Source organism: Nylanderia fulva, unplaced genomic scaffold, assembly GCF_048542155.1.
Source record: "Nylanderia fulva isolate GAGA-0341 unplaced genomic scaffold, ASM4854215v1 Scaffold41, whole genome shotgun sequence".
Taxonomy (NCBI): domain Eukaryota; kingdom Metazoa; phylum Arthropoda; class Insecta; order Hymenoptera; family Formicidae; genus Nylanderia; species Nylanderia fulva.
This window is the reverse complement of record NW_028190488.1, coordinates 238,708-266,372: the sequence shown is the minus strand read 5'-3', so window position 1 is coordinate 266,372 and position 27,665 is coordinate 238,708. Positions and strand designations below refer to the sequence as shown.

The 27,665-nt window shown below is 42.5% G+C and overlaps 1 protein-coding gene across 3 annotated transcripts in view; it reads left to right on the top strand.

The window, feature by feature from the left end:
• The window catches only part of LOC114930055 (uncharacterized), a 72,319-nt gene that overhangs the window by 9,162 nt on the left and 35,492 nt on the right, over window positions 1–27,665 (top strand). For 2 of the 3 annotated variants that reach the window (XM_085486254.1, XM_085486253.1), the window contains exon 2: window positions 10,330–10,419. The exons of the other annotated variant lie outside the window; for it this stretch is intronic. In XM_085486254.1, the coding sequence (XP_085342380.1) occupies window positions 10,330–10,419 (90 nt within the window). The remainder of the gene's footprint in view (window positions 1–10,329; window positions 10,420–27,665) is intronic. 3 annotated transcript variants of the gene reach the window in all.

Sequence of the window (27,665 nt, the reverse complement as noted above, 5' to 3'; positions counted from 1 at the left end):
AAGCGTACACGAACACGCAGAACGCGAATATACGCACGCGTATGATTGTTGGAGAGACGAGAAACGCAAAGAGAGAGAAAAAGAAAGAAATGAGTAAGAGAGGAGCGCGAATGATAGCCGGAGAGAGGGGACGATAAAAAAGGAAAAGAAGCCGTGGATGCGCTCGTGTGCTTTTTATCGTTGCGGTGCTCTCCCGGCGAAACGAATGTCGGTGCGTACGTACGGACACGCGCATGTGTGCGTATCGTGTGCACGCAAATGTATGCGCGGCGAACACTACCTCCGTTATGCGTGCGATTACGTACTTTCGCGATTTCGCTTAACCCGCAAACGACTTCTGTGCGGGGCGATTTGAATCCGGTATATATCGCAGTCTCGCGCGCGAGCGCTTAATAACGCGCCGCTCTACGATCCCTATCCGGTCCGCTTTCGGTTGCGTATCGATCTAACGCGATTTGCCGCGACGCAAAACGTATATATGGTATGTCTGCTGGGCTTTTCACCGATGGCTTTGTCAATTATTCGCGGACTCGCGATACTCTTCACACGTTTCAAATAAACGTCATGTCGGAGAGGATACAAAATTTGAAAAATAGTCTAAATGTATTGCAAGATAAATATCCTAAGTAGCACATTGTTAATTTCACAAATATTTTCTATACATATAGTATCTCATGTTTTGTAACCGCGTCGAATCCCAATAAGAAATATTTCGATAAGAATGTTTATCAACTCATATTCTTGAAGTATTTCTAAAACATTCTGTCTTCTAATCTGGAATCTTTATTTTGTTAAAGAAGCTTAAAAAAAAAGAAGGAATTTTCTATTAAATATTATAATTTTTACACTTTTTATTTCATATTTTTAAATAATAATAAAAATCTTTGTATTTTTTTGTAGATTAGTATAGATATATATATAAAAGAATTATAATTTGAGCAGTGCTGAAAAGTAATTTAAAGTTTTTCTAAATATTAGAAGGAAAAAATTTACATCGTGTCGAAAAATACTAGGAATATAAGTCAAAATCTTAATTTCCTTTATTTTTCTGAAATATACCCTTCTGAGAAACACAACAAATATTTCTAAAGATGTGACCCTTAGTTCATCGTTTAATATTTTCCGTTTAGAAACGAACTCCTCTTCTCTTTCTTCCTCCCGACCCCCGACCATGCTGACAATGAGTGTCAACTGAGTCGTAGTTTATCTATACCTATAAGGATTTTTTCATGAAAAGAACGAATAGGTCTCGATACATCCTTTTTTGGATTTCTTCTAAAATAACGACTAAAGAATCCACATCTATATATAGGAATCCTATTGTCTACGAACCCAAAACCAACCAATGACCAGCTTCGAGTTTTCTACCTGACGTCAAACGAGAGAGAGACTCGTCAAACGATGGAAACGTTCAGTCGAGTCGTGGCGCTTAGTCGATGAAGAAGCAGTATCTAACAGAGTATAGTGAAACTATTTGCATTTCGAGAGAAATACGTGATAATATTTACATACAGAATGATAGATACAGAATAAGTTCGTGTGAGTTCGCGTGAGTTCTTTTGGTGCGTGCTGTGATATGAAAGAAGAATTACGACTCTGCTGACATTTATTCTATTTTGCTGATCGAAGGGATTATTACATTACATTATGAGTAAAATAACATCTACAAGATATTCCGAAACATGGAAACTAGTAAGTGTAATATAATTGGATTTTTCGAACATTTCATATAAATATATAAAATGCTGTAATATTTCTGATGCAATAGAATGCTCCATCATACAAAGTTATACCGTCTCGATTTTTCAGTGAGTGTGAAAACTTGTAAGAAAATTATTGGTTCTTTAATTCGAATAATTTTCAATAATCATCGATGATTTATCGTTAGTGATTTTCTGATCTGTGAGTAGAAGGACGAGTTTGAAAAAAAATAACACGAATCTGTCCTTATACGAATGCGAATGAAATGTTTAAACATTCCGTGCTGCGTCGCGCAAAAAACGAGGCATCTAATCTTAACTCGAGATTATCTCGGCAGAACAGACGCGATCTTATAAATTTCATGCTTTCTCAGTCTTCTCGGCATCGCTTCTTCCCGCTGCGCTGCCAATCAAGCGCGTTCGTAGATCGCGCGCGACGTGAAAGTTTTACTCGTGATTACCCTCCCCGAAGTCAATTAACAGCGAGTGAATTCGTTTATCGTCGGGTAATCCGCGGTCCCGGACCTGGGCCAAGCGAAGGGCTCTTGGATGTGCGAGCGTAAACGTGCGCGCGCGCGCGCGCGCAAGCTGGAAGTTAATTCCGACTAATCGACGTAGGTTCGTACTTCGTCACTAAGGGTGGAGAAGCTGAGATCCAAAGATAGGCACGAAGTCAGGGATCTCTGGCATCTCTTTACCCTCCCGCGTCTATCTCTTCCTCCTTCTCGTCGTTTCCTCCGCACTTGCTTTTCTCCGACTTCGGTCCGACTCTCGTCGTAATTAAATTTGTCCCTGAAAATACCCAGAACCCCAGTCGACCGATTATCCCCGAAAATTGACGATCGTCTGAATCGAGACCGGATGCGACGCTCCGCTGGTAATTATACCTAACCTCGTGGATTTTCATTATTCATATACGTAGGTACATTGGTGAGTCTCGAGGTTGCTCCCGTCTTCTCGGGATGTAGCGAGCTAGTCTGAAGTAACTGAGACGATCCAGAGAGCAAATTAGCCGTCTGAAAGGGTCTTGAGCCCTCGAATTTCAAACCTACCTCAAGCTCCACGTAATTGACAAGAAATATGAGATATTGACATATCTACTGTTTCAAAATTTTCATATGTAAATATTGGCGTAGAGTTAGATAGATAATAAGATAAAAGTATCTCGTATCGCTAACTTTCCCGATAATCGATAACCGAAGTCGAAGTGATCGAGTTGCGCGAGAAGCGATCGTGGTCACGCGATAAAACGCCGCATGATTAATTTATGAGGCGAGAAACGGGGAAGATACGGCATGGAGATATGTCGAGTTTTTGAGCGACTTTAAAGCGCGAGAGACAAAGTTTCTTTTTCTCGCCGCCGCGCCGAGACGCTTCGATAAGAAAAATCGATGCGCGACGAGTTAAACGCCGCGACGCATAATGACCGCACTTTACGCGACATTTCGTATGACAGTCGTCGTGAACGCGCGAAAGAGAGGCAAGAACGGCAAGTCGGCCAGTTTGCAACTTGCCACCCGGTACTAATGCCCAGACATATACATATACATATATGTATATTATATATATATATATATATATGTGTGTGTGTGTGTGCGTGTGCGTGTGCGGATATGTACTCGTGCGTGCATATATGCGCATATACCTGTCCGATTCCGAACAAGGGAGCGCACATAGAGGGTTGGCGGTGGCAGGCTACATTGGGGGTTGCGGTGTCAATAATACATCGCGCTCTTCGTATATAGGTGACTCGCCAGCGCTGCACCGACAAACGCTTGAGCCCGAACAAGGAAGCTAATTAAATAAACATTACGCATTTCCATCGAGGATATGATGCCTGCGAAGCTATTTAAGATATGCATCATCAAGTTTATTAAAATTTCGTAAAAAATTGTTACACATCTCTTTCCTGATATTATTGAAATTACGTAACAATTAATAATGAATTCTTTGAAAGCTAGAAATAAAATTACATAATTATTCTCCGAATATATATCTTTAGAGTTCGACGTCAAGTTTCTTCTTCCCCTTCGCGAATTCGGCAGAAATTTTCCCGTTTGTAGCCATCGCGTCGCGTCTTCTCCGCGTGATTACCTCGCGCTTTGGTCGAGTTTACGGTCTCCACCCTCCCATCTCCCGCCACATCACACACGTGCGCTCAATGTATGTCCGTTCAGACCTCCGCGCGGTACATATATTAGCACGTACCGTTCCATATATGCGTGCACGATACCTACGATCGTACACAGGCATGCGCAGGCCTCGTGTGTGTGATATATGCCTTGGCTGTACGTGGCGCTTGAGTGGAGTTGTGTGGTGGACGGGTGGGTGGCTTGTGCAGGCGGGGGTAGACGATAGTTTATTCAGTGGATTATTGACGGGTGGTGTGTTCGGGTTCTCTCTCTCTCTCTCTCTCTCTCTCTCCCTCCCTCTCGCTTTTTCTCTTTCACATACAGACACATATGCACACCATACTCTGTCTCTGCCTCTCTCTCTACGTAGTTACGTACGGCACACTCAAAATAGCCCCCGGTCAACCCCTGGCGATGGCATTTCAAAATATCGACCTTTTTGAATTTATTCGCGTAACTCGATACCATATATGCGCACACAACGATACACGTGACTCGCAGAAACCGACTCCGATCGCGCTAATGATGCCACGGGCATCGGGTGTTCCCTTTCTCATTTGTAATCGAACGTTGGCATGTCAACGTTCTACATTGGCATTCGGGAAATGAAGAGGGTTGGTTTGTGTCCCAGGAATCCCTATCTACCGAAGCTTTCGCAAACATATCATCATTACAAAATGTGCTTGCACGACGATTAAAGTGCGGATCACTCTTCCACATCATAATGCGACTCGGTTATTCGATAACTTCAAAAGTCAACAAAGTATAGCGACTATTTGATGTAATCGAGTGTTTTTTAAAAATTAAAAAAAATCGCGCGGGGTATCGCGAGAGATAGAGAAAAACGGGATAATTAATTTCAAATCATCCGTCGACCGCGTTATGGAAGCAGAGTGGCGAGTCTCTAGTTGCGGATACCTACTGGCCTCTCTTTCCTCCTGCCGTCTCACGTATACGTACGAAATGCACGCGTGCACGTGTTTACTTGTGCATTTGCGTGATATCTCGCATTATCAAGGTGAGTCGACCGTCGGGACGAAAGGGGAGAAAGAGAGGGAATATAGCGCGCTTTTTTTTTTTTTTTTCATCCGGCCGTCAAACGCATACATACAAACGCGCATATACACGCATACACACATACCTATTGTAAACATGTACGAGGAGTAACCGCGTCACGATATACGCGCATACACGCGCTATCCAGACCGGGGACCTAAATACACATGAGAATTTACACTCGCGCGCGTTGTCGAGTTGATAGAGATGGGTCCGCGTAATTGCCGGCAGCCAGGCGCGGTGTTAGCGACCACTTCCGGTTCACGTATCCGCTCCTGCAAACACCTTCCTTTCGCTCAAAGTGCATCCGAAGCGAATGCGGCATCATAAAAAATGTGCAAAACCATTCGGTGCGCGTGCGGCCGGATCTTTCTCTCCAAGGAGAATTTTCTATCATCGCCTTACCAGTAACGTTTCGCGTATCTCGTAATTATTTGTTAAATATAAATAAAATCAACGCGCGCACTTGTTGTTTCATACTAATGAGATTTGACAAGCTCCGCAATAATTAATATCGTATTATAGTTTCAAATTATAATTGTACAACTTTTAATTACTTCACGCGATTGATGAATCATTTCATCGTCGATTTCCGATAATGGTCGCTCTCGATCGCGAATCTTCGCGTATACAACTTCCGGTATTTCGCACTTGAGTTACATGTCACGCCGCGAAAAGTTGCGGAGGATCTGCGTATATGCTGTATCTGCTGTGTTTGAATATTTGCACGTGCACGTACACCCTGTGCGCGCGCGAGACCACGTGCGGAGAAACGTGGAAGAGAGCTAACTACATAGAGTGGCGAGGTCTCGCGCGAATCGATGGCTAATAGCCTTCCCGCTGTAATTAATGCAACAAGTTGATACCTAACACTTATCTACGGTACGGTACGCTGCCGCGCGGCTTTAACGGTTAACCCACGACGAGTTTCCGAACGAGTATAACGTGTGTATATATAGTTCACGGTACACAATGACACGGGAGTAAAGGGCGGCGCAACCCCTCGCGCCACGAGCGATTTATCAAATTGTTTTATCTTCCCCTACTAGGTGAGCTGTCTCTCTTCTGGTGGATGGCGCGGCGGATAGGACGTCACTGCCAATAGAGAGGATAGAAAAACGGGAATAGAGGGATGAGAGTGAGAGAGATGGAGAAGGGCGGAAGGGGGTGTGGGGGAGAAAGCGGAAGGTGTTCGCGGAAGTACGCGGAAAACGAATATGTTTTTTGCAAACTCAATAAAAACGGGTGCGCTCTATCTCTGTCCCGTTTTTTTTCACCTCTCTCGTGATTTTTTCCCCAACTGCGCACAGAATTGGAAAATATTCGCTACGGTATTTCGACACGAGCTTTCCCCTCGCAGCATAGTTATGGCTGCGCGCTTTAATTGATATTACATATCGCGCGCGTCGAAATTTACCGGCGATAACTGCCTGTTCATTCGACATATGTACGTCCGACTGCATACTGACGGGCGCACGCCAAAATTGTGTAAAACGAAAAAAAAAAAAAAAAAAAAAAAAATCGTCAGTGAAAAAGAAGCTTACAAGCTTGTCGTTTTTCGACTGAAATGTCTTAAGAAATCCTTGCAAAGATCGATTAATTGTACTTGTATTCGCAAGATGTTACACGTAATAATAGTATCTAGAAAACATCAATGTGAATCAATTCCTGTCATCTTAAGAGCTGCCAATAGATCTTGATAATAATTGTAATTGATTTGATAACATCGGTTCTTATCATTTCTTTGATATGCATCAGTCGAAGATTCGAAAGGAAAAATCAATGTTTCATTGAAATTAATTTCATTTCCTATTAGGCTGAAGAATCTAATTCGTTTATAACATTTGATACAGTCTAATATATATTAAAATATTAATAATATATGTACTAGAATATTTAGAATAATTCTTGCTATCAATTTTTAAAGTGCTTTTAGTGCTGGAACATATCGTAATGTTTCTAAAAGATTAAATAGTTTTGCTTCACTGAAATACAAGTTTATATATAATTAGAGATATTATTGCAAATTAATCTATTAAATTTTGAGACCAATTTGACAGTTTGTGCGGCTTTTCAAATATTATCTTCTTAAAAGCTCGATATATATATTTATATACATTCCCTATTCATCATTCATACTAAAAGTTCAGCTAATTCTTAGCATAATATCTTAATGAGAGTTTAATGAAAATACTAGAATAATTTTGAAAATGTCCATTTAAAGTCGAAATTTATTTCGCACGGCGCCTATTTAAAGATAGTGTCCTCTTGAAAGCGCGCCAGGAGATTAAATATGCGGCCAAAGTTCCCGGGGAAGTCCGCGTTGCAGCCCTTTCATTGCACCGTGCCGCGGTAAAGAGGATTTCGAAACACCTATAGACCGGGGGCTAACGTCGGATTTGGCAGGCCTCGCCGCCACCGCCACCGCCCTTATCTAAGGGACGCGGGAATAAAAGCGCCGATTCAACCCCGCCGTAACCTCAAAACTCGGAACACACAATTAGCCAGTCGGTATACACCCACGGATGCCGCGGCCAATTCTTAAGACCTTCCGTCGAGCATTAAATGCAAGCCCCCATTTTCGCGGTGGTCTGAAAGAAACGAGGGAGAAGACCGAGAGGGAGGGAAAGGGATGAAAGGAGCGCGGGAAGACTGGTCGGTTTCAACCACCCCAAATGGGACTTTGCGCAAACTTTCTGGCAGGGACTCTCCTTCACTCGCTCCCCTCTTTTGCACATACGAATACACCTGCAACTGCGTCCGAGCCGGCAGTTATATTGGGTGGGGAGATCTCGCGGAGGGTTGGGAAAATAGCAGCGAGGGAAAAGTAACGAGGGGTGGGTCACCGTATAATTACCGTTAATTGAATTCTTAGTAGCGCTCGCCCAATCTAGATGTGTAACGGAGATCTGCGAGTTTTCACGTTATTAAAGGGCGTATATATATGTGTATGTGTGTTTGCATTATCGTTTAGCTATTTCTTCGGAATTTTATATTTATAATTTGAAGGTTTCAAAAGTTATATAGAAAATAAAAATTATTAATAAACAATTACTGTGTGAATAAACTATTAAATAAAATAAAAAAATTAATTGTCCAAAAATTCGTATAAGGACTTTATTAAATTATGACAAAATTTCGCGGCACATTTGTATATATTTAAAGATAAATTTTAAATCGAAACAAACTGTACTTTGCCAAGGTGCGAGAAAGATGTTTCGGCGGGCGTGTCTCTTCGAACGAATTCGTTTTTTCTCACTTGTGTTTCACCCGTATTTGCATGCACGTGTATAAACTGTACATTCAGTTGCGTGTTGGGTTGGGCCGCCGGTATTGTTCGCACTTAAGTAATGGTTATTCATCGCGAGTAATTCGTAGGGAGAGAGAGAACGTGTACGCGTTTGTATGTATGGATCTATAATTTGTAACACAGCGATTGAGGGGGTTGCGAGCATTATCGAGTTTATCGTTCGTTCTTAATGATCGAAAACTGAAGCCACTGGGTCACCGAATTGCCTGTTGGTAATCTTCAGCAAATGACACGAATAAGAATCGTGACAGAGTGAATTTAATTCAATTCACATAGTAGTACAATTGTGTAATCCGTTGAAACATTTAGTTTATCGCATTTTACAATTTCTGTAAAGTTTTAAAATATAACTGCGATACAAAAAAAAGGAAATAAAGAAAAATGTACTGGTAGAGGTATAATACTCGGATATTACTCATCTTTTACAACGACGTGAAAGCAAGAATGATAGCACTCTTGGAAATTCGATATTAAAGCCCATAAGTCATTTCGCATGAGACTTTTATAATTGTTACAAATTATAGTGAGTGCAACTCTTAAAGAGTATCCGCAAACAATATTTAAAAAATTTTAATTACTTATATAATAATACCAATCTCTCCGTGAAACTTTTAAAAATTCTGTCCAATGACACATAGATTCACAGTGATCAAAATTCGATATTAAAACCAGAAATTCGATGTTAATAAAGTCAAGAATTTATTGTTGAACATATATGTATATAGAATAAATGTTTTGCTGCATGCTCATTTTCATGGAAGGTATTACTTTATACGAGTGATGCGTACAGAGAGAGCTTTTTGTTATTTCCAGGAAACAGAGGTTAAATCATTGAAATCTAGTACGCGCGCGCGGAAACTTATTAATATAAATTGTAAAATACTATATATCCATCCCTTTTTGTACGCGGGGAAAATTAATATTATTAGCGAATCGTTCTGCGCAAACCGAGATACAACAAAAGACCGCGCGAGGAGAAAGAATTTTGGAAATAATTTTCCACAGATCTATCAGAGCACCGCCGTGCATGCGCGCACAGAGAACTTTTCGCTTTTCGAATTCTTGCTTCGGTGCAGCGGAGCAATCTCATCGAGAGTCGGTTTACGATGCGGTGCCCGCGGCTCCGATCTCTTTCTCGGCGACGCGACGCAGCATGCATTTCGTTTCGCGAATGTCAGAGGTAACGTTCCTGGAAGTCGGTCTTCTCTCGCAGGAAGCTCGCGAGACGATGCGCGACACGACGGCGACCATGGAAATAAGGTCGGGGTGAAAAGCAGCGAGGATGGTTGCGTGGTTCTTTGAGGAAATGAGAGATGAGAAACGAAATGACGGGCGCGAGCGAGAAAAATAAGAGGAGAGTTGCACCCTCTTGCCGTTTGATCGCGCGCAATGTGTATGACGACACTGTTTAAAGAGCGGAAAAAAGATAAAGCTCCGCACGCGTATATATAAAGAGTAAAGCGTGCAATAGCGAAATCAGAAATCACAATCGAACATTAATATCGAGTTTTTTTACATTGCATAAACGATGATACTTTAAAAATTGATGAAAATAAAATCTCTATTTTATTTACAAAAAACACATATATTTTCCGCGTGAACTGTGTTTTTAAATTAGAGGGTAGAATTTAAAATATTTCGCATTGATTCTTTGTTATTTTTTAAAACAAATTTGTGGTTTTAAATTTCGGGAAATGTTTTACCGATTTGAAATTTCGCGTAAATTCTGACGAAAAGAACGGAGGGAGAAGTATCTGTACTCTGTTATAGTCTGTGTCAGTCTCGGGAGAAACGAGACCTTTCGTGCCACCCTTCTCCGTTATTTTCGTGAAGGAATCCTGTCGATCTTACCGTTATCGGAGATAAACTTAGAGGCAAACTGTTTGAACTCGATCTCACGATAAAACCACCGTATCTAATCGCCAAACGATTCTACCCTTTTACTCTATCTAATCGATCTAATCGATCGTAAAAAAACATCGATAAAAGTTTGCATAAACTTTTTGTTACACCATTTTGTTACTCGAAAGAGTTATACAATTACACGTTGAAAAGAATTTTACGACTGTCGTTATATGTGTGATCAATTAATTTGTATTGTAGTACACATATGATTTTTTTCTTTTTTCAGGTGAGTTCGAGATGCAAATTCAGGTCGGAACCGTATCCGATAAATCCGGTTTATCGTATGCGTTCTTGTTCGTATGATATAATTAAACAGGTAATTATGACTAATTTATCTAATTTTATAAAAGAAAACGATTTAATTGAACATATTTCAACGTGCGATGCGTCAACTTTAATAATCTCTGCGCGATCGATATATGTATATCACGAGCTGGATTTCCCGATGACTTCCTCTCTTCGGCGAATCTCCTCGTGTATCCGTCGAATTTTTCTTTCGTCGTAGTATGGTAGCAGTGAAGTCATTTAGAAGGCTCGATCGAGAGCGCGGCAAAATTGAAAATTGCCATAATGCTGCGGTAGTTATGATAATGCTCCGTAATATCGGTGTGCACGGTCATAGGGCGTGATTTGAAAGGGGATTTTTATGCTCAATTTTACATATCCACGTAAGTCTCGCACGAAGTATCGGTCAGGTACTCAATTATCCAGGAGAGAGGAAGAGAGAGAGAGAGAGAGGGAGTAGCACACAATAATTCGCCCATCGTAACTCATTCCCCGCTTTAATGATCGATTGCCATAATCATTAGCGCTCCTAATCACTCGATCAAAATTTGGGATCGATTTATCACCGGCATTAATTATTCGGAGAATAATCACACGCTCTTTTCGTCGCTTCCACAATCTAATCCGAATCTCTAGATTCATTTCGCAAAACGAAACGCGATTCTAGAACGCGATCGTGATTACAAAATCACAATCAAATGGCGCCCGAAGGTCATAACTGTTCGAGAAACTACGCCCCTCTTCCTTTCCCGCGTCCCGCATTTCAGTAAAATCATCAACATCTCTGTAGCCCCGCAGGTTTAATCTGGCAGCGGCGATTAATTATGCCGTGCGAACTGCGATCCTAGTGTCTTACTAGCGCGAGTGCATCAATCACGTTCCCGTGGTGCCGTTATTACGGGGCGAGCCGGAGATAACTTATCACGCCTAATATCATCGATCTAGAGACGCACCCGTGCCGTTTTGCATTTCGATTATATGTACTACGCGCACGCCGCCGCCGGGATACTCCAACCCTACGGTAAACATCGGACGTTGATGCATGCTGTTACATTTGAGATGCGCCGGACGAGAGACGCGTACACAGTTGCGACTAATTGAAATCTACGATTGTGAACTTCGGCGTCGTTTAAACGAGATATATGTATAGGTGCGAAGCGACACGAAGAAACGATGCATTAACCTTCCGACGTATATATGTACATTATAATTTAACACGATTCCGCGCATTTAGTGCATGATACATATTTACATTTCTCCAATTAAATTGGAAAAAGAAATAAATTTGTATAATCGATCGCGAATATAGACAAATCAATAGTTGACAATTAATCAATGTGTGCACACGTGTAATTATGATAAGGAAATAATATACGGTATATCGAGAAGAGACGGACTCTAAAATGCCCAAAGGGTTCACTAGCAATCCATCGCGTGATCGCTAATTCCTAATCGTGCGTGTTTTGTCCGACTATACCTGGTATTGATTTATAGAGGAAATGGCACTACTTCAGCCGCAATTTGGAACATCCGCTAGTCATCCCGATTTCCGCCTGGATTTCCTCCTTGCATTCTGCTAATCATTATGGCTGTCACGGGATTCTAAAGGGTCTGCGTTAGCAATGCTATCAACTATTGGCCGATATCAGCGCGATTAACTCTAATCATAATTTAAACGAGTCGCAGTTTCTATTTATATCGTAGTACTCGCTATACGATATACACAACATTGTTATAAGATTAGATTTATTCTGATATTTTCATAAAACATCAATTATGGATATTCTCGGTAAGAATCTCTCGCGCTTAAATAATTAAACTAAAATAAAATCGAACTCTCGTAAAATCTAAAATTAATTTAATCTTTATTTGAATTAAATTAGAAGACGCAACAATTTTTTGTTTCTTACAAACAATTTATAATTAAATAATCGATCGCGAATACAACTCCAAAAAGTTTAGAATCGATTACGATTATATCGTTGTCCACATAAAATGTCACAAAAAGTTCTCAAGAGTCAGGTATAGATTGGTTAGGGAATATATATATCTCTCTCTTTCTTTTTTCGTTGCGCATCTATCTATACATATATACAACTAAAATGGTAGAGCGTCATCATTCAGCGTTTATGTCCCGGCTGGATTGCTTGTTAGATGATTGGGCTCTTTAAGCACGTACTAACTTAACATCATGCGCGGTGCACCGAGCATTTATCGAACACCGGGTACGTGAACTTGGGGGAATTAAACGCAGGCCGAGCGTGATTTACGAGCGGGGAACTCGCAAGGAAAGTGAAAGTATTTTTGCAAATGCTGATATTTTTATCTACGGAAAATTTAATATTAGAGGCAAAAATGCGCAAAAAAATATTTTTTAAATATACGTGTCCTTCACAAAACATCAGAGACAGATAGATCGATGGCGAATTCTTCCAATTTTGCATTCAGATTTCGCATCATAATTAAGTGGAATAATTTGAATTAGATAGGGATATGCAAAAAAATTTTAATGACGTAAGGTTATGGCATTTACAAGAGTATAATTAAGACGTATTCGTTATGTAATTCTTCACCCGCGGTTTTTCATATGCAGTTCCAGAGGTACGTCACTCCGCACGTAGGAAATTACCTGACCACAAAAATCAACTTATTGACCGCATCCAGTTCTTTAGACGCGAGTCCCCTTACATAAGGCCGTCTGTATTCGATTTTAACGGATGATGATACACTTCTTGCCGCGCACTCGAATTTCTCGACGTCACTCCGACGAAATGCGAGCTCTTGCGAAACATTCGATCGTATAAATCATATATCGAAAATGCGTTTTAGCGCGTGTCCCGTTTAATCTTGTAAGTGCCTCGCCTCGTTGATTTTCGAAAAGTCTGTAGAAATGTTTCTTCCTTTTTTTTTTCGAGCAGCTTTAGCTCGGTCGAGATACAACATTCTACGCGAGAGATCGATACATAACGCAAGACCCCGAAGCCAAACCGTACGACGTCGTGTGGCATAAAAGACAAGGTTAGCCTTGCAAGCGTATATGCATCGGCGCATATATATATATATATATATATATATATATATATATACGTGCACGAGCATCACGTACCTACACATCGATCTCCAACAGACAGTCAAACGTGTATTGCACATATGGCATCGATATTACTTCACTTCACAGGGAATCCGCGTTATCGCGCGTTATATACACACAATCGGGGTAGGAGGTATCTCTCAAGTGCGAGATACGCATTAAGGTATCTCCGCTAACGGGTTCTCACGTCGGAACGCGATGCAACGTATGCACGGATGCACGTAGGTAGATGCGTCCGTTTGCGTGCATATACGAGTGTGTATGTATATATGCGTGCGTGCACACGCACACACACGGACGATGATCGTACGAAAACTACGAACTACCGACAGACGCTCTACACCATCGTCAGCAACGCCCACTCTCCTAAAGTTGCCAAGACCTCTGACAATGAGTCTCAACGCGACAGCGGCTCTCATTCGATGGTAGCTGAACGGTAACAAAGCGAATCTTGGCGAAAATCGATGATCCGAGAACGGAAGTGACTCCGAACACTGTGGAAATGAGGTCGGATGCCGGTCTCTTCGGAAGCGCGAACAAAAACCGCTTTCCTACACCGTCTCCCAATCTGCTCGATGCATCTACTCTGACTTAGAACCCTTATTCTGCGACATTTGTACGGCAATTTCCAAATATCGCGCAGATTTTGTACAAAAAATTCGATAGTACATTATCTCGCTTTTTTTTTTTTTTTTTTGCGAAAGGTATACATGTAGTTCTTTTCATCTCTTTCACGTCTTTAAAATTCTTTCAAATATTCGCCATATAAATATAATTTATATATAGCAATTTAGCAAAGCTTCTCGAATTTAGCGTATGCAATTCTCTGAAAGACGATCGGGAAATCTAATAAAACTCGAGCGCGATATACATCAATAACGAGCGCGCCATTGCGCGAAAGAAAGTGTTGGTCGGGTGCAGTTTTATGTAGCCTCCTCGGCTCAGCTATGACTTCTTGCGATATTGCGCGCTGTATGCTCGCAAAGGTTGGCACACGCGTCGCTTCTCGATGCTAAGGGCTATTTTCATGACAAGGGTTGGGGCGCGACACCAGAAACATCGTACCCTTTCGGACCATATTACGGCGCATAGCCTGTGTACCCTATATTACGCTTAATCGCCTCCATTATTTACGGGGGCTGCAGAATGCAGCCGAGGCGCCGCGTCTCTCTCGCTCCCTCTCTCTCTCCCTCTATGATGTGATCTCCGTTCAGAATCTTTCTCCGTGTTCGCCAGTTATACAGTTTTTGCGTTCAACCATTCCAAGGAAAATTAAATTGGTGCCAGCAAACTGTTCGAACGTTTATGTAACAAGATATCCGCGTATTTATACATTTATAAAAAGCGTGTCTGATTTGTTTCTATCAATTATTGGTAAAATCCGTTGATGAAATCGAATGCTATGCCATTAATTCCGAAATGCATTCTTCGAAACCGCAAAATTCATATCTATATATTAGGAAATTTAGACTTCAAATATATATATATATATATATATATATAGATAATTTTTTTCAATTATGTTCACAAACATTATTTGATTTTAAGCATAACAAATAATAATCAAGTGATTTAGTATAACAAAGAGAGGTAGAGTGTTAAACGTTAGATAAGTATTGTCATATAATATTCTACATTATATATATTACACGAACTTGGTTCCACTGTTCTTTTCGAGAAACAAAAATCGGTAAAGAGGAAGTCACTCGGAGAGCCGTATCTCTCTCGGCTCGTCGAGAGACCGCAATGTTCTATTTTGGGGGCGGTTTCGGGCGCCACGTGAGAGACGCGACGCGGAGGGAACGTCTCCCCTAAAAAGTCAATTATTTAGCCAGTCGCGCGCATACGAATCGACGCGGGAGATCTTTTTAGCGATGACCGAGGTGCACGGGCGCGACTTTCACACGTGGGCTCCCGCGGGAGCGAATGCGCAATGCTCGCGATCTAATTATATCTCACTTTGTTTGAGTACAACGCACCTTTCGACACGCACCCGCTGTGTTCGCGTCTCTCTCCCTCCGTCGTGCGCTACCTTCTCTCCGCGAGTTTCGTTGCTGCCCTTCTCTAAACCTCGACGATTGGACGTATGCCAAATCGAACACGATCGCTCGTTAAATCGAGTCGCGAATCGCGTAAATTTCCTGTTCCGCCGAGCGCTCGTAGGCGATGATCTCGAACTTGTCTCTCTTTACTAAGAAATATTATTGTAAACGGAAGATCCCGGAATCAAGGTCTTTTTCTTTTCACTACATATATGTATTGTATATACGGAGCGAGTGTACAAGATATAGATATACAGAGTGCTTCGAGGAGTTATCCGTCCATTCTGTTCTAACTTTAGAATGTACACAAATAAATATTTTTTTTTCTTTCCGCACTTTCCAAGACGCTTTCACTCGAAGAAAGATTTTGTCGTAAAAGACACGAGCGTCTGTTGGGCGTTGTTATATTTTGCCGAAATTTTGCTTCTCGCACGAGAAACTTAAAAGACTGTGTTGCTTCACGCGCTTATATAATACATAATCATTCCAATGAAAAATGTTTCCAATGTTTCTCAAAAAATTCGAGTTATTAAAAAAATATAATTGATATCAAAATCATCCTATTTCGGGGCTAATGTATTAGAAACGTTTTGATCATTCTTTTCTCAGATCTAAACCGAGATCTTAAACTCGACAATCCAAGCTAATCGAAGACCTCAAGTTCTTCCGAATGCCTTGTCAAGAACCATTATTTTCCTTCGCTATCAGCGAAAAAGGAACTTTATAAAATCTCCCGTTCGACCTGCTTTCACCTCCTTCGTCTTCTCCTTCCACCCTGTGAAACTCGAACGACCATGCATCGTGCATCCTCGTGACTCGTCTTTCGTTTCGAAAATCCCGGGTGACCTACTACCCCGCTGACTCGCTTTACTACCCCGGCGGGACGGCGTGATAGCGTGCAATGAAAAAAAAAAAAAAAAAAAAAAAAAAAAAAAAAAGAAGAATAACACGGCGGGATATATGAGATAGCGTCGTGTTGGTGTAGGAGGAAGAGGAGGCTGACGGGAAAAGGGTTGGAGGAATGGAGCGACCGAATCGTTTAACGAGTCCATCGCACGAACGCGACGCGAAATGAGCAGCTAATCGATAGTAGTTCATTGAGTTTCGGCCGCCGCGTACGTCGATTCCCCTCGCTCGGTCTTCACCCCCATGCGTCATCCCTCTCGGTCTGCCACCCCCTTCGCGCACCCTGCAATTTATCGTACGCATCGCGGCTAGCGATGGCGTCGATGCCGCATATCCGGAGGACAGCTATACACTTTGTTTGATACTTGATTTGGCAAAAGCGTGAAACCTAGCGAAACTCGGAAATTTTAACGAAGTAATGTGATTTAAAGAGTTAAACTTTCTTCAACTTTAACTTATAAACCCACTGATTTACTCGCGCGCGCATTCTTCCACTCGACTTTACTAATTTATTCTTTGTGTCAAGTCTCCTCCTTCCTTTCTAGAAAGCAATTATTCTTATATGCCCATTTACTATAGTTTTATTGGATTGCAAGTTCTAAAAGTCGATCCGCATACTTTTCGTTATGCTTGAAGCACTGCATCGATATTTTTTGATTGATAAACTGTATTTCTTACTATATAATTTCTGAAAGAATTTCCAAGAAAAAATTATTTCATGCCCAATCATTTTATAACTTTTCCGGAACACGAGTTCTCAACTGTAAATCGCTTTCACATTGTTCATTATCTCTACATAAGTAGAATGAGATATACCTAATACGTCGTATTAATAATAAAATTGAGTTGCATGAATTAAAGTGAACATTAAAGAGATTTCATTCGAGGTCAATTAATTTTCAAACTTTTTCCCCTACACTTTTATACAACATATTGTTCATAGACGTCATTTTTTTTTTTTTTTTTTTTTAAACCGATGCCTTTTGAATAAATTATCCGATTCGCTAAAAAAAAGTTTGACGTCGTGCACGTGCGATCGAAAGCTATCACTGAACCGGCGGTGTCGCGCCACCCCTTTTCTCTGGCCTTTTTCTCTGTCTGATCCGGCGCGCGAATCACCACCCTCCTCCTGCGTCCCTACCCTGCCGATCTGTACGCTGTGTCAATCGTCTCTCTTTCACCCCTACTTTTTGTCTGCGCGATATTCTCGCCGGCGACGCGAAAGGGGGACGCCGCGTGTTGCACGCCGACGCATCGGCATACAACAGCGGCGGTGGCGGCGGCGACGGCGGCGAGACGCGAGGGAGGAAAAGGTCACGTGGGTTATCTGGCCGTTCCGTGCGAGAGCGTATGCCCGTCTTACGTAGCGCGCGTCAGTCGACACGGCGACTCCGATGAGTCCGCGGTGGTTTAAATATAAACGCCGACACTCGTCCGTACCACCGTTGTCGTCGTCGTCGTCGTCGTCGTCGTTCTCGTCCTCGTCTCTGCCGCCCGCCACCGCGATTCCTTTCCGGCACACCTCGGGTACCGGATGCGGGTCACGCATCGGTGAGTTTCTTCACTGAGGGGGTCCGCATCGAAGCCAGCCGCGGTCTTTATTTTTACACCCGGGGAAATTAATAGAGCAACGAAAGCGCGCGTACGCTATCGGAATAATCACGGAGGTCTCGGTTTTTATCGCGATCGAAATTTCTTGATAACTCACTGTCGGATTTGTCAATGGGATCTCGCTCGTCCCTCGCAGCTTCCGTTGAAAAAATGCATAGTCATTCGTAAAATGAAATTAATATTGAGATATGTATTTACTTGGAATTTTTGTAAATTATTCAAATTTGTTTTCGCGCCGAAACGATTGATCCAAATAAATATCTCTCCTTTGTAAATTCTAAAAGAAAGAAAGCAGCCCGCAAGATTGACTCTGCGAGGGTGGTCGCGTTGGTAATTTCAGTATAACTCATATTACTTATTGTACGTAGAGATCGTATATGTATCCGGCTGGGAGCGTGGGTGTGGACGCTGTACGCGTTGCCATTTCCACGGTTTTATCGCTTCCATGCGTTTTGTTCAATGTCGATTTATGTCGTCTCGGCGTCACGCGTTTCTGTCGTGCAAGCCACCACAATATAATTCGAAAGCTTCCTCCCTTTCTCTCTTTCTCTGCGAGCGCGAGGCGGCATTAAAAGTTTCTTGGTCCGCAGGAAGTCGCACACCCGGTAACGACGACCTTGAATATTCTCCCGCGCGTGCGCGCGCGTGCGTATACGCCTGGAGATGGTTCGTTAAACCAGGAATGTGTAGGACTTCGTTACGGAGTTCCGCTTTCATTACGAACCGCTTGAATCGCGTCAATGACTTAAAGCCGAAGAGCGGAGACGCGCCAAGGAACTCCGACGAAAGAACTTTCGTCCGCTACTTTCTTATTCGATATTCAGCCTCGTTGATAACTCCGCCTTGTGCTAATTCCACGCAGGTGTTCTTGGGATCTAAATACGCGACGCGACATAAATATATACTATATAGTCGCCGAATATATATATATTCCGCTTTCACGACGTTTCGCATTAATAGCAGAGAAAAAATTTGCAAATCTTTGATGATATTGCAAAAGTTGTGGGGATATATTATTTTAACAGGATTTAATAATTATTTGCAATTGAAAATTGAAAACAAATATAGCAAAATAAAAATAACTTATCTCTTTCTTTCTGCATCAAAGGAATAAAAAAAAAACGATTTAAAATTCAATGTAGATTAAGCTTTGACAAATCAATTTCAGCTATATATATATATTTATCTTTATTCATTTTTGCGGAGAAAACTGCGCGTAAACTGATATAATATACCATCCAAGAAATCGCGTTCCCTGCATATATTTTCGAGATTCACAAAGCCAACTCGCACGTGTAACTACAATCGACTTCAATATACTTTCTTTCCCGTCTCGCGTTTCCATCTCCATCCCTTTCCGCGCGTTTCATTTCTTCTTTTTTCGACGGCCGGCATGTGCGCATCACCTCGCTTCGTCTTTTTGGCCACGATAACCGCCAGCAGTTTTGAACGGCTCCATTCCCATCCAGCATACCCATCACCGGAAGATAAACTCCTATAAAATCTCACTCTGCCGCGCCGGTTTAAAGCACCCCTCTCCCTCTCTTTCCACCCATCCACCCATCGTTGCACTGTCTGCAGATCGCGCTGTCAATATTATCCGCTCTATTCGAATCCCTTTTTAGACCCGAGTTGGAATTTTGTCTTTGTTCTGTTTTGCTCAATTTTCGCCAACATTTTAGAGCGAAAAAAAATAAAAAACTCGAAAACGTAAAGGAACACAAAAACATCGGAAATACGCGCATGAAAAATAGCGGAAAAATAGCGAGTGAAGACGAAGAGATGGGCGAGGCTGCAAAAAAGCGAGACAGATGAAAGCCGACGAAAGAGAAGTACGCGCGAGATGTAGAGCAAACATATCTCAGACGCTGACGCTTCTAAACCAGTAAAAGTTTAAGCCTCTGTCATAACTCGCAACCTGTTATGTTTCCACGACACTGATCATTTCCCATAAACTGCCCTGTGATCTCACCGTTTATACGAGTTATTTCACGGCGCGGCTGTGACACAAGTCTTCTCATTGAGATATTGTAATGATCGCTGATAAAGCATCCCCCGAGTTCTCTACTTAACGCGTTCGCCGCTCTGAGATATCCTTTGTTTTGTTCATTAACGCATTACGAGTTATCTACAAAGTGCATCGACGTGGTTTAATATCTCGGAGAAAAAATGAAGCGTAATTGACGTGTGATATTTTTAAGTTGAAATAATTTAATCATAATTTTTTTCCTTGGGCAACAGTTCTTAATCGACGTAATGTGCAAAAAAATATGTATGCATGTATGTAAACGCATTCTGAAACATATGTTATATAATATAAATTATAATTAAATATACAATTAAATTATATTCAATTTAGTGTTGGATATCGCATTCTGAAATTACACCTTCAATTAGTGATATACGACTAAAGTAGCCTTTCGAAAATCCTATGTGCCAATTCTCAATAGATTATATTATATCGGGATTGAAGAGCTTTAATCTTTATGAGATAATCTTTATAATGTTCAAGCGCTAACTACTCTCGATGCGATTACATCTATAACTGTACTAGGAGTTGGTATATTTCAAAATCCTGCTACATACATCTGGTTTCTAACGAGCAGCCAGGACTGCGATGTACTCACAGAGGAAGTTTCGTTCGGTATATATCGGTAAGATCGAAAGTTCGACGCGGGCCGACTCGTTGAGAGCAATTGGACGCCCGCATGGACGCCAAACGCATTAGTCGCTTGATTGGTATTCCAAAGATCGTCGGTGTGGGAGAGTCGAGGTAGTTTCGTGCTTCCTCTCTCTCTCTCTCTCTTTAGAAGCATAGGATCTTCATCATGGTGCCTGTTACGAATAAGCTCTTAATTCCTTGTAGGGTTCTTGACTCCCACTTCTATCGTCTCTCTGACTCTGTCCTGACCTCCCCCTCCCCTCCCTCTTTCCTCTCTGCCATCACAGGACTCTTCCTCTCCGGTATCTTCTCCCTTTCTCAATCCTCGAGTCTCTTCCCGCTGCCCACTCTCCGACTTCTACCGCTTCTTCCAATGTACACCCACCCTCTTCCTTCCTCCCTCGTCGCCGACCTCTCTCTGCAACACGCGTCTCGCCTCGTGTCCGCGACCCACCCGCTCTCAACGACCGCCACCCCACCCTCTCGACGTCACTTTCTTGGGTTCTCTCACTCTCCTCGTGCTCTTCTCTCCTGTTTTGCTCTTATACAAAAGCCGACGTGGGCTGTATGCTCGTACAGATGTACCTAGCGTTGGACTCGAGTCTACGGAAAGCCGGAGTAAGGAAAACTTCATGCGGGATGATAACTCGTGCTTACGTGCACTCCCTTAAATGGTCCTCGCATATACGCGAACTCGGCGAGCGAGTTATCTCGTCGATTGCATCACGTAAGCGATAGTACCGCGGAAAAAGAGCTCGTAAAAGCGATGCAGTCTCTCGATTTCCGAGAAAACTCCGCTTTTGTAAGACTAGCGTAAATACCTAAAGGAAGAATCTAAAATTATTAGAAAAGTTTTCTTCTTTTTTCGTTCGCCAAATCGTATTCCCAAATTATTCAACACAAAGCTGTATAAAATATCAAACAGCAATGCAAAATAAATGATTTTTCGCTTCGCAAATCCCGCTTTAATTATTCGATTTATCGCGGTTCATGCTTTCGTTCATTTATTTATTATTTATTATTCGTCGAAGCCGGTTCCAGTTTCTGTTCGGTCTTTTGCTCGTGTTCACGCGAGTCGTTCGCTGCGGTTGCTCGGTCGGATACCGAGTCCTCCCAACAGAGCGAATAAGTAAAGCGAAGCGGAGAAGCGTGTATCGACCTCGAGCCGTAGGTGTGGGTTCGACCCGAGAGCGGTCGGTCTGCTCACGCTTGGCAGCCTGGCGACTACGAGCCGTCTCTCTCTCTCAGGCGAGCCCTCGAAAAAATTCCCAATGCCAGGGGAAATGGGGGCAGGAGTGGCCCTGGAGGGAGGAGGAAGTATAGCCGGGCTAGAAAAGGCCTGGGGGACGACGAGGGGACAAAAGGAAAAGACTCTCTCTCTCTCTCTCTCTTTTTCTCTACCACTGTCGTGTTGCCACTCTTCTTCGTCTTCGTCTTTTTCTCTTTGTCCCTATCTCCGTTGCTCCTCTCTCTCTCTCTCTCTATCGCTTGCTTTCTCCTTTTAACCAGCCTCCGGTCGTATTCCATTTAGCAGGGGCGCCGTTGGAGCCGACGAAGCATCATAGAATACCTTACAGCGAAGCAAGAGCGTAGCCGCCAGTGCTACGGAAGAAATAAAAAGGAATCCTCTTCTCCTCGCAGCATGCCAAAATAAAACGGCACTCTAGCTGCCTGCATCTCTCTCTATCTCCTTCTTTCTCTCTTTCCTTCCGTCGTCATCGTGCTCCTTCTGGCCGTCCCGTTTGGTCTGTGACCGGAGAAAGAAAGAGAAAGAGACAGACAGAGAGAGAGAAAAAGAGAAAGAGTAAGAAAGGGGATAAGAGAAAGAGAACGGTCAGATGGGGGTAAAGAAGGGGTGGGGTGGGTGGGGTGTCGAGGGGGGAGGGAGAGAGGCAGAGAAAAGAAACGGGCTCTTTATTGGTCTCTGGGAAACCGATCCCCCTCAAGGGCAATTAGCGAAATACAAAACGGAGGTAGCTCTCTCGGTTTATGGATTGGACGGTGAGAGGCGATTGAGCCCCCTCCTTTCGGCCATATAGATCGCGCTCCGCAATGTTCGGTCGAGTGAAAAGTGTCATGGATAGCTCAATCTCACGGATTAATATCGGTCAATAACAAGCGTCGCGCTAATGCGAATAGCGCCTGCGCTATTCAATCTAATTAGCGCGTAGTAAAACGGTAGGCAACTCTCTCTATATATGCGGGAGAGTACGACAGGTGATTAGAAATTATGTCGGCGTGAATTATGAGCGAGAAGCGGCGTGTTTGTATATGTTTAGATTCGATATCGCGCTTATTACACCGCGCTGAGAGTGAGAAACGCAGCGAATATGTAGTATGTACGTGACTTCAGCGTAAGAATGCGGATTTTTTTTTAACAAGGTCAAAAGCAGACGATAGCAGGAGAACGAGATTCACGCTCGATTCGATTTCTTTCTTTTTTTTTTTTTTCTTTTCGAGGCCCCTTTTCAAGATATTTTTCACCGTCGCCTCTTCCTCGCCTCGCCCTGTCATTCGGACAATCAGCTCAAGGACAGTCACCTTCCGCCGAGAAATGTTACTGGAGCGTGTGTCACGGTTGGAAAATGCATTTGTCCTTTACTTACGCGACCGACAATCTATTGCCTGACTCGTACCGGTTCTTTTTTGCTTTGAAAATTCACACTACGGCAGTAAGAAAGCAGAGAAATATTTCGCGCGTATATTTCTTTATCGTGTATAAAAATAAGAATTCTTAAACCTTCTTACTTTAAACAATCTATAATTTGCGACAGAAATGCAAGACAAAAATCTAATTTATATAATCTTATATATTCTATTTCGAAAATTTTAATAAATATGAAAACTATAAATTAAAAGATTTTGAATTACATTTCAATTGCAATAATTTTCAGATCGAAATAGATTGCACAAATAAATATTCGTGGATATTAATTTATGTTAAATGTACTTTTTAGAGGCATTTTCAAAATATTGTATTATATTGGCAATTTAAAAGTTTTAATAATTTGAAGAATCTATAATTACACAATATATCGCATATCTTTTAGGTAGAAAGCTATTGATAATTTAACAAAATTTCTCGCGTTTTAATTAAAACCCAGCTCTTGCCATCGATTTTATTCCTGCCTCGAATAGCAGAAATTGAACTTTATCCTACGGATCCTATTTCGAGCGAGTAATTGTCTTAAAACGGATGGGATATATTCCTGGAACGAGTGTCAACGTTTTTCTTTGTGAAATTGTCTATTTTTCCTATGCGGGAGAGATTAATCCCGTACATCACTTCGACTTATACTTATAGCGTTTTCGATTGGGGTGCACTGGCTGCACTGAATGTCAGGCGCGTGTTCGATTGGTAGTGCCAATGCGCACTTGGCTAGTGTTGCGTGTTCGTTTGAACGCACAACACTCGCATAGTGCGCACTAAGTGGCACGAGATATTTTGACGGTGCCAGTTCAGTGCACTGGATGCATGCAAGCAGTAGGGCATTCTTTTGAACGAAAATTCGACATAATGAGCAATTCGGATTTGGCTCTCTTTAATATTTTGGAGACATTTTTGGAATCTTCTTCTAGTTCAAGCGAGCAAGAAGAAATAATTACAACTCTTCGAACTAAGGAATAATTCCAAAAACTGTAAATTATGTAGAATGTGTGAAAAAAATGGATAATGACACCGTAAGTGTTATATCTTTTTATATAAACATCGAACCTATACCCTTTTTTAAAATATAATTAATGTACTTAATGTAATAGCATTTTTATACTGGATAATAATAATTTTTATATTTGTCATACGTGATATTCTTGATCATCTTCTATATTTAATTACATATAATAAAAATCATTACTTAACTGAACACAAGATGTCGAGGTTACTTTTTCGTTCTTCCCGGAATCTAGTCAACTCAAGTGGCACTGAAAATTTCGGCGTGTTCTTTTTCACCTGCACTATTCAGTGCAACCCATGGAACTTGTCCAGTGTTCGTGTGAACTGAGTGCGCACTGGTGCGCACTAACTTTTTCCCAATCGAAAACGCTATTAGATCGCCGTCGACTATCTCGGGAATATTGCTCGAAGATTACGTCTTCGTTTCAACCATAATTGAGAAAGCCCTGATTTCGTCATCGGCAACAGACATTTTATCAGTTCGTTTCCATAACAGTTCAGCAGCTCGAATGTTTTTTTATTATTGTCAAAACTACCGCGCGTGTTAGCATTCATATACATACTCCCTCATCTTTATGGAATATTATTCGACCTAAACCGTATTGTTGTGCAAACTTGTTCCGCACAAAGACATAGATCGTACCCGCAGATCTTCCACCAATTCTAAGCGATTCTCGTGGAGCGTTCGCTGGAAACCGCGTGAGAGGAAAGATTGATGTCGATAGCCTCCTCTGATTAAACCTTCGGCGCCTGTATTCCCCCTTTTGCTCGTTCTCCGCCCGTATATCCTCTACCTTTTGCCTCATCCTTGTGGCGCACCCTAGGCTTTCCCCCTAGTCCCCTTCTCTTTTCTCCCGAGCCTCTCGTCGAGGCGAGATAGCTCCTCGTGGCGTGTACGCGTCATCGCCAAGTATAATATTCCCTTGGCAGACCAGCAGGCCTGGATCTCGCATGTGAGTTCAGCTCGAGACCTGGAGGGGCCCCCGCGTGTCCACGCATACATGCACGCACACGCTCGGCCTCTAGATAGAGCGTGCGTTTCAACGGCGGAGGTGCTTGAGGCAGGCGAACAGGCAGGGGCAGGGGCGTTATTGAAACACTGGCTGGTTGCTTGGAGCACGTGGGACGTTTCCAGCGGATCGTCGCCGATAATTGTGGGCGATCGCGCGATGCATCGAACGGCTTTCGAGCGTTGCGGAGTCATGCCACCCGGAAGCGGCCGCAGCTAATGATCTTCGCATATTAATAGGCAGGCGTGATATCGAGATGAGACAACTGCCTGGATTAGTTCATGGACCTATAACGCGGACAGGGAGAGAGAGAGAGAGAGAGAAGAGGGACGAGATATTGTCCGGATTAATTATCGGGCCTTTGTCAGCGGAAATAAAGTGTGACGGAAAGAGATGATTGGTGAAGGGAGGAAGGAAATGCGCGATAAATTCCATCGTCTCTGCCTATATATCCTTTATATATCGTTATATATATATATATATATATATATATATATCGAGATTTAACAAGTGCCTATGTAATTGTGCGTAAACTTTTCATCCGGATCTTTGCATTTTAAAATCAATCAAAATTAGTGGAGTATCTCGATGCGTCAGCTGCGAGTCCCGTGAATCTGAAAACTTGTGGAAAGATTCCGATTGCGCAATCCTGAAATCAACAGTCTCGTAACATGGAAGAGGAGCGGCAGCGAGAAAGACAGAGAGAATGTGTACATATATACTGGGTTTTTTTTCCGCATACGGTTTTTCCCGCGCGCACACACGCGCACGCACACATATGCGGTGTGTGCCGCGACTGAAAGCAGGAAAACGACGACAAGCAAAATACGAAGAGTGCACGTTTCCTGCTCGCGGGGCGAGACGCGACTAAAGGAAAGAACGAATCGAAGCGGCACGCTACGCGGGAGAGCCAAATAGAGCAGGGCGCGTGCTCGAAACCGTTCGCGCCTCGCTCTATCCTCTTCTTTTCCCTCCTCCAGCTGCACCACGCGCCCTTCGCTCATCCCGTTCTCCATCCCGCGCGTTCGCATGTATCGCGACCGATACGCTTCTTCTTCTCTTTTAGCTTTTGGTCTCGCCGTCAGGTGATATTGAATGCCGCGTCAACGGGACGCGCTCGATCCGTTATGAATTTCGCGATGCTTAACGCATTCATCCGCGTATGAATCTTCTTCTCAGTCGCCGCGAGACGGATCGCTTTTAATAAAGGAGAGAGAGACTTGCAATTTTTTTTATTCTTCAAAACCGCACGTTTCTTGCGTGATCGTTATACGTTCCTTGTACGGGATGAGAGCTTCTGCTCCCGGTTACGCGACGAGAAGACGTTCTCTTAATATCACCGAACTAACGCGACTCTTTATCATAAATTCCGATAAACTGTACAAAGCAAGAGAGCTCGCAATTTTGTTCTATTAATCATCTCGATAACTCTAGCCTTCTTTGCTTTGGATTTATTATCATCTTCTACGTCTTAAATCTGAAATAATCGATCATAGAGAGGAAACCTGTTACCCGCAAACGAGTTGCAGTTTTCACGTTTAGTGCTCGGCGAGGACCCGACTCTTCTTCGTTAATGCACACGGCGGGGATCTTTTCGTCGTCGTCGTCGTCGTCGTCGTTGGATTTTTCCCCTCGGTGGAAGGCAGCGCAGAAGCGATACACACACGTGTGTGCGTGTATATACCGCTCGACGACGCACACGCACATTGTACGCCTCGGGAGTAATGGATGTATTACACGGCCGAGGATTCAGAGAAACACGAACACGTACGGGGCAACACGTATGAGAGGGACGGACAGACGAATGGGAGACTGTTACACCCAATTGTCCCTCGTTGCGCAGGGGTCAAGTAAGGTAGCCAACCGGCCACGCCGGATACCGTGGTCGTTCGTGGCTCTGACAATGTTACTCCCGATCGTACTGCATTCTAATCTCTCAACTTTACAATTTCCCGCACATTATCGCGAGAGCGGGATCTACGAAAAAGCCTTTTACGATATACCTACTCTCGCTCGAATTTACATGTAAAATTTTTTTTTTTCTCGTCTCAATTGAATCTTAAAACGGTTCCACACGAAAGATAGAAATTCAATGCTGATATTTGCAATTGAAAGGAAAAAAAAAACATAACGATAGTCCAGAGACACAATAAATTACATAATGTAATATCTTCATATTTCAGTCACTTTGTGTAAATTGAAAAGAAGATTGCGATTTTTGTCACCTAAACAAAAATGATTACCGTTTCTGTACACGATCGCGGAAAATCAACTTCCTACGT